The following is an 8,133-nucleotide window of genomic DNA, read 5'->3' as shown; positions in this document are numbered from 1 at the left end:
AATAAACAACAAAAAGTGAATTAATCCACTAAAATGTAAATATGATTAAGTGTGTTGAATTCATAGCCCAAACGGTTCGATAGGTGGCGATGTTGAGCTTTCTAGGCAGGTTCTCTACCTACATACTAACAGTAGAAGAAGAAAATGCACAGCCGTAGAAGAAGAAAATGCAGGATGACGGCTCTGCTTCGTGCGCCTGTAAAGGCATCCGGCGGTGTTTAAAGTGTGAAAATGTGAAGGGAAAAGAACAGCTGGACACAAATGAACCTAAAGTAAGCATATCCGTGTAAAAAGTGTGTTTTTATCAGCAGGAAACAGCTGTAGCCTCAGCTAGCTTCGCTTTAACAATAACTACGGAAGCCCTCACCAGACAGTCCACATTTTATCAAAACACACTTTCTCGTTCAAATAAATCACTTTTCCTTATTGTTTTGTGTTTTTAACCATCAGTGGTTCTATAAGGATTCAAATATATTACTTAAATCATACCACACAGTGTAGAAATATACCAAAATATGACCCCTGTAAAATTATATACATATTTTCCGTGAATTAACAAACGACTTTTGGCCAGAACATACCAAAAGTACTTGTGATGCATAATTGCCCATTTCTAAATAATGCTCATTATATTTTATAGCATAATGAGTGATGTATTAAAGCATCACTCATGTTGCAGCTGGTAAAGCTTTCTATAATACCAGGTGGATTGATCAATAAAACCACAAGATACGTTATTAGTTAATCATAATTAGTATGTATTTTTGGTACTTTTAGATGCTGCGATTTTTACTTTAATAAGACTTTTAAAGCAGGTCTTTTTCAACGGTGGTACTACTATTTCTACACGAGTACAGGGTACTTGATATTAAGCAACCAGTCATGGCAACATTCATTACACTGTAATCTGAGTTTTTCAATTTTAACTGTATTGTAATCTTATATTTTAACTCTACTATGTATTCTTTTGTTGACCTGTACTCAAATCATGTTTTATAAAAGGTGTGTGTGATAGAGATTTTTACTCTTTATTATTTATGTAAATTGAACTCTTTTGTTTCTGTCTCTGAAGGCTGTGCATCAGTTCCTGTACGATCCTGAGACGAGGCTTGCTGTTCCCAGAGATGCCGACTCTTCGTGCTTCTCTTTCCCAGGAGTCTTCCTCCAGGAGGACTTCATCTCCGAGGAGGAAGAGGAGGAACTGATCAGGACGATGGATCGAGACGTTTGGAACGACTCGCAGTCAGGACGCAGGAAACAGGTGAGAGGCTTCTGAACGTCATCAACACAGAATATGAACATGTGTAGTTTGGTTTTAAAGGTCCCCTATTATCGTCTTTATCAACAGGATATCACAGGTCTCAGTTACAAACATGTGTCTGAAGTGTTTGTCTGAAACACCAAACAGATCATTGCAGCATCCCACAATCCCCTCTGGTTGTTGTTGATATTATTATGAATATCTGATGAATGAAACTAAAGTATTTGTTTCTTATCGTTGCAGGATTTTGGTCCCAAAGTGAACTTCAAGAAGCAGAAGGTGCGCCTCAGCAGTTTCTCTGGACTCCCTGCTGTGAGCCGCTCTCTGGTGCTCCGGATGCAGAGCGACGCGTCGTTAGAGGACTTCAGACCGGTGGAGCAGTGCAACCTGGAATACCTTCCCCAGCGAGGGTCCTCCATCGACCCCCACCTGGATGACAGCTGGCTGTGGGGCGAGCGCCTCGTCACCGTCAACATGTTGTCAGACACAACGCTCACTATGTCCCTGGAGGAGGGGCTTAAAGAGGAGGCGGGGCTTCAAGGCAAGTTTATTTATTAAATAACACCTTTCAACACAAGGCAATTCAAAATGCTTTATGTCATGTCAAATATTCATATAATTCAAATATGTTTATATGTTCATTTTAATTAATTTCTTATTTTACAGGTCACCTATTATGCAAAATTCACTTTATATGTGTCCCCTCTGTGGAAAAAGACTCTGAAAGTTTCAGGAACAAAGATTCTCTCTCTTTTTGTCCTGATCCATTTATATAAAAACCTGTCTGAACTGAGCTGATCAGATTTTGGCCACTTTATGATGTCATAACGATGTTTTGGCTTGTGTAACAATTAGCCTATCAGCAACCAAGGTAACCCCCCCCCCCCCCCCCCCCACCTTATCACCTGAATCTCCTCCTAAGCCGCGTTCACACCGCATACTTTGCAGTACTTAGTGCCCCGGCACTTAGTACCCCAGGGTACCCCAGGGCACTAAGTACCAATCGCGTTCACACCGGAGTACTTTTCCCTGAAGGAGGATTCGGCAAATGAGCCGCTGACGTCACTTCGTCTTCTTCTGCTTTGGGTTTACTGGCAGGCCGCAAACAACTTCACGGCTGCCACCCGAAGTCCCCGGCCAGAAGTCCCCGGAGTTGGGGACTGGCTTCAGTAGAAGCTGCTGGGACTCCCAGCAGCTTCTACTGAAGCCTTCCGAGTAAATCGCCAGAACGCCGACACCTCCTCATCTCCACAGCTCCCATGTTTTCTTTTGTGTTGCCATAAGTTAGTCTCTCTGCGTTGGTGCGCGGGGCTAATGCTAATAATGCTAATGCCACAAATACAATGGCGGCTTCACAAAACTTTACAGAGTTTTACGGGACGTGGTTTGCAATTCGCCCAGCCAATCAGAACTGGGGCACTTTTTCCCCCTCTCTAGCAGGCATTAAAAATGGGGCTAAAAGTTCCAGGCACTAAGTACTCTTTTTGGTGTGAACGCAACATCAGGGGTACTGACGGAACTAAACGGGAAAAGTACGGGGAAAAGTACTCCGGTGTGAATGCGGCTCTTGTGTTCTTTGTAACCAAATGTCTCTCAGAGGGGCGTGGGGAGGGGCTTCTTATTTTCCTCTAAAGTAACAGACAGAGAATCAGCACTTTTGAAACAGGGCTGAAACAGAGGGGATTATGGGTAATGCTGCAATGATCTGTTTGGTGTTTCAGCCAATCAGAGACAGGTTCTGGATATTGATGAGAAACAGTATGATAGGGGTCCTTTAAACAGAAACACATCAAGTGTCAGACCTCATTGTGTTAGGTGTGTGTCCCAGAGGGCTTCACCTTTGTCTCTTTCTAGTCTCAGGCTGAAAGTCACGTGTTCCATACTGTGAATGTGACATTATTCTTTTAATCCTAGTAGAGGAAGTCCAGGTCTCCGTGCTTCTTCCTCGGAGGTCATTGTTGGTGTTGTTCGGAGAGGCGAGACACCGATGGAAACATTCGATCCGACGGGAAGATATTCAGGATCGCAGAGTGTGCAGCACCTTCAGAGAGCTGTCGGAGGACTTCCTGTCGGGGGGGCGGCACGAGGAGATGGGGGCGAAGCTGCTCGACATCTCACTGAGCTTCAGAGGGACGCCTGTATAGAGACAGCTCAAATACTATGTTTGTTCCTGGGACATTTCATTTTTTTTGTTGTATATAATTCATTCAGTTAGTGTTTTTATTCATTTGTAAAATGTGGGCATTGTACTGAAATATTTAACAAATAAATTGGATTTTGTAACATTAAAGAAACAAATTATAAAAATACAATAAATAATTTATATAAAACAGAGATTTAAATGGAAAATGTCTGACTTTCTTCTCAGAAACTCAAGGTTTTTTTGGACTTTTTGTCACATTCCTTTCTCAAGTGGCCCCTGATTTTTTCGGTTGTGTACTTTCAAATACTAGCGCACTCGAGCTGGTTTCTCCAAAATTACCTAAGGCCGAATTTACCATATACAGTGGGGCAAAAAAGTATTTAGTCAGCCACCAATTGTGCAAGTTCTCCCACTTAAAAAGATGAGAGAGGCCTGTAATTTTCATCCTAGGTATACCTCAACTAAGAGAGACACAATGAGAAAGAAAAAAAACTGAAAATCACATTGTCTGAAAAAAACAGCCCCAAAGCATGATGTTTCCCCCCCCCCATGTTTCACAGCAGGTGTTCTTTGGATGCAACTCAGCATTCTTTCTCCTCCAAACACGTCAAGTTGAGTTTTTACCAAAAAGTTCTATTTTGGTTTTATCTGACCATATGACATTCTCCCAATCCTCTTCTGGATCATCTAAATGCTCTCTAGCAAACTTCAGACGGGCCTGGACATGTCCTGGCTTAAGCAGGGGGACACGTCTGGCACTGCAGGATTTGAGTCCCTGGCGGCGTAGTGTGTTACTGATGGTAGCCTTTGTTACTTTGGTCCCAGCTCTCTGCAGGTCATTGAGGTCCCCCCGTGTGGTTCTGGGATTTTTGTTCACCGTTCTTGTTTCTCATTTTGACCCCACGGGGTGAGATCTTGCGTGGAGCCCCAGATCGAGGGAGATTATCAGTGGTCTTGTATGTCTTCCATTTTCTAATAATTGCTCCCACAGTTGATTTCTTCACACCAAGCTGCTTACCTATTGCAGATTCACTCTTCCCAGCCTGGTGCAGGTCTACCATTTAGTTTCTGGTGTCCTTTGACAGCTCTCTGGTCTTGGCCATAGTGGAGTTTGGAGTGTGACGGTTTGAGGTTGTGGACAGGTGTCTTTTATACTGATAATGAGTTCAAACAGGTGCCATTAATACAGTTAACAAGTGGAGGACAGAGGAGGCTCTTAAAGAAGAAGTTACAGGTCTGTGAGAGCCAGAAATCTTGTTTGTTTGTCGGTGACTAAATACTTATTTTCCATCATTTGCAAATAAATTCTTTAGAAATCAGACAATGTGATTTTCTGGATTTTTTTTTCTCATTTTGTCTCTCATAGTTGAGGTATACCTAGGATGAAAATGACAGGCCTCTCTCATCTTTTTAAGTGGGAGAACTTGCACAATTGGTGGCTGACTAAATACTTTTTTGCCCCACTGTATATTGGGGGGGACCCATTATATATCCTAACTGATATAAAAAATAATAATGTTGTGTCCCCCCCAATGTTGGTTCCATGGTTACGGCCTTGTCATCTACCCTACCTTTAATAAGACAGTCATAATAATAATAATAATAATGCAATTGATTTATATAGCGCTTTTCCTGGTGCTCAAAGGACCTGTATTCATCCCTGTGGGGAATTAAGCAGCAACAGAGTGAGATTGAAAAACAGATTCACACAAGATTAATACAATTAGAGATACAATTAAAATGATAAACAGGTAAGTAACTGTTAAATGAACATATATACATAATTGAGTCCATAGTAATGCACACTATGCAAACACTATCTTGTTGACCTTAACACTGTCAGTCCTGCACAACCCTACAAACACATTGCACATTGTAACTTGATATTTTTTATTATTTTTAAATGTTTGTATGTGAATCTATTTTTCATCCATATTTAATGTCAATATTGCAATATTTTAATCACTTGAATAGTTGAATTTTATGCTCCTTGTCTTACCATCTATCTTCTTTAAATATGTTTATATATGCACCATATTTTATACACTAAGAAGGTTTCTCTTTTCTCTCATTCCCCTCCTCGACTCCTATCCTCGTGTCTTAGTCCCGCCCACAAGAGATGCGAGCGGAGGAGTCGAGCGGAGGAGTCGAGGAGGGGAACCGAGGAGAGAGGAGGTGAAGCAGCAGGCGTTTAGAGAAATGAGGAACCTTCTAAGGGTCCTATATGTAAACATACTTTGGCAATAAACCTTGTTTGCGACTCTTTTATGTTGAAGGCCTTTTCCGGATATCCGGGTCCGTTGGCTGCTGCTCAACCTGTTTGTTGATCGAGAGGCGTTATTAACAACCGGAGTTTTATTATAAGCCGGGTTCATTTCTCGGGGGATTATAAGCGTCTCTTCCCCGGAGGAGGTGTCTCTTCCCCGGCAGAAGATTCTCCCCCACAGGGAGGATGAATTAAACCCTTTATTTCGCGACAGGAAACTAAACAAGAGGCTTTTTTTTTTTTTTCTCCTACAGATGTAGCATGTTAGCTAGCATGTTAGCTTGTTCAAACTGCCAGATATTATGACGTGTTAGCGAGGGAGAAGCAGCCCTGGTTCTTGTTTAGCGACGTGTCAGGTTTATTCTCCCCGGTTTTGAGGCCTCATCGACGGGGGAAATGGCCGGAAACCCCCGCAGAGGAGCCGGATTTATCGGGCTGATGAAGGACGCTTTTCAGCCGCAGCAGCCTCTGCAACAGCCCGCAGTGGTGGAGAAGAAGATGGTGGAGAAGTGCTGGAAACTCATGGATAAGGTACTGGGAATATATCATGTGAGAGGTGATGGAAATGTATCTATAAGGTACTGGGAATATATAATGTTTAAACTGCTGGAAACTAATGGTTAAGGTACAGGGAATACTGGGTATATGATGTTAAAAATCCTGGCAACTCAGGGTTAAGATACTGGCAATACTGTGAATATATTATGTTGGAGGTGATGGAAATTCAGGGTTAAAGTGGACCTATCATGCTGATACTGGGAATATAATGTTGGAAACTAGTGGATAACGTACTGGGAATACTGGGAATATAATGTTAGAGGTGATGGAAACTCATGGATCAGAACATCATGGATTTATGGATCAATAAAGTACTTCTTATCTTATCTTTTTTATTATGAGGTACTGGGAATATAAAGGTACTGGGAATATAATGTTAGAAGGGCTGGATACTCGTGGATAAGGTAATGGGAATATATGTAAAAAACACTAAACATGGAGGTGATCATGTTTTTATCATTATTATGGATGGACAAATGCACAGTCTTCAGGTCTCCTTAGGTAAAACTAGAAATACCACACTTACAACTCACTCATGAACAAGGCACCACAAATAATGCTACAATGAACCCTAAACATGGTGGGAATGAGTGACAGGATGAGCTGTTCTGAGGCATGAAACAGACACTTCGTCTTCATCATTATTATGGACAAACACAGAGAGTATCCCAACATGCAGCCAAGGTGTTCACTGTAAAAGCAGCAAGTGCAGGTCAATCAAAATATTACATATAACATAAATAATAAATTAATATAAACGGTACAGAAATGTTAATATGTAAAGTAACCCCAGCTGTCAGATACTTGTTGAATACACTGAGTAAATATATGCTTAGTTGAATTCAAACATGTTATAAAAAACATGGAAGTGAAAACGGGTGTAAGGTCACTCAGTTATCTGTTGTTTTGCAGCAGAAACAAAGTTAACTTCCTTGTTCTTTATCGTCTGTATGAGCAAACACATGTTGCCTAAAGCTGCCGGGTACATGTAGAAGAGAAATGAAATACATTAAAAACTACTTGGTTAAAATCCACCACTGCTGATCAGACTCATCTAATTAAATAACGCCAAAGTGACGTAAGGAATGCACGTTTAATCGTTGTAATTAATGCAGAGTAATGCAAATATTCACTGCTTTTCTTACCTCCTACTTCCTCTTACTGTTTCCACCAAGCTTACTTAAACCTGATTCTGATAAATCCCCTTAAATTGGAGTTCTATAATGTCCCTTAATCATTACTTAAGTGGGGTCATGTATAGTGAATTAGCCATGTAGCATTAAATAAAAATCTACCACCCATGTCCTGTTGTTTGTGATCTGAAAATGATATTCCCTGAACATCATTAAGCTTGTAATTGTATATTTATCTGACTACTTATACACACATTAAGCCATATCATAGCGTAAAAGAGTGTATTATATTTAATAAACATTGTATTATGTTGCAGAGTCAAAAGAACGTTGCTCTATTTCAAACATAAAAGAAAAACATAATCAGAGAAGTTAAAGTGATATATTAAATTATGTATATATTGCAATATATACAGAAGTCTGTAATACTATTTTAAATGATATTAATACTGAAGAATAGATTATTTCTTTGAATATACAGTGTAAGTATTAATGCCAAACTGATGTGAAGAATGCACATTGAAAAGGTTGAATGAATGCACATGAATTGATCTTGTTCTGTTCAACTCAGATATACTGCACGTGTTTTATTTGCCATTTTACATTTTAGTTTTAATAATAGACTTTTAAGGCGTTTGAAAAAAAGTTATTTATTCGCTCTTTTTATTTTTACCGCTTACTTCCTCTTACTGTGTTAATGTATTCACCATTATAAAGTGTGTGTGTGTGTGTGTGTGTGTGTGTGTGTGTGTGTGTGTGTGTGTGTGTGTGT

General features: G+C 40.3%; 1 protein-coding gene across 2 annotated transcripts; it reads left to right on the top strand.

Moving 5' to 3' along the window:
• The first annotated feature begins 115 nt into the window (after positions 1 to 115).
• Positions 116 to 3,595, top strand: alkbh4 (alkB homolog 4, lysine demthylase). 2 transcript variants are annotated; one of them, XM_079649682.1, is made up of 4 exons: positions 116 to 272; positions 1,073 to 1,261; positions 1,505 to 1,802; positions 3,176 to 3,595. In XM_079649682.1, the coding sequence occupies exons 1-4, from the start codon at positions 168 to 170 to the stop codon at positions 3,403 to 3,405; spliced, it is 822 nt and encodes a 273-aa protein (XP_079505808.1). In that variant the 5' UTR covers positions 116 to 167; the 3' UTR covers positions 3,406 to 3,595. The 2 variants fall into 2 exon arrangements, with proteins under 2 accessions (XP_079505808.1, XP_079505809.1); XM_079649683.1 differs by having other exon boundaries at positions 3,179 to 3,592.
• Positions 3,596 to 8,133: the final 4,538 nt, after the last annotated feature.

Source organism: Notothenia rossii (genome assembly GCF_949606895.1).
Source record: "Notothenia rossii genome assembly, chromosome: 9".
NCBI classification, from domain to species: domain Eukaryota; kingdom Metazoa; phylum Chordata; class Actinopteri; order Perciformes; family Nototheniidae; genus Notothenia; species Notothenia rossii.
This window is presented reverse-complemented; position numbering and strand designations above follow the sequence as displayed.

Excerpts from the sequence above, each read along its gene's own strand:
- alkbh4 (XM_079649682.1), top strand. The coding sequence starts at position 168 with ATGCAGGATGACGGCTCTGCTTCGTGCGCCTGTAAAGGCATCCGGCGG. Across the intron at positions 273-1,072 it reads TGGACACAAATGAACCTAAA|GCTGTGCATCAGTTCCTGTA; the intron begins GTAAGCATATCC and ends CTGTCTCTGAAG. Across the intron at positions 1,803-3,175 it reads AGAGGAGGCGGGGCTTCAAG|TAGAGGAAGTCCAGGTCTCC; the intron begins GCAAGTTTATTT and ends TTTTAATCCTAG.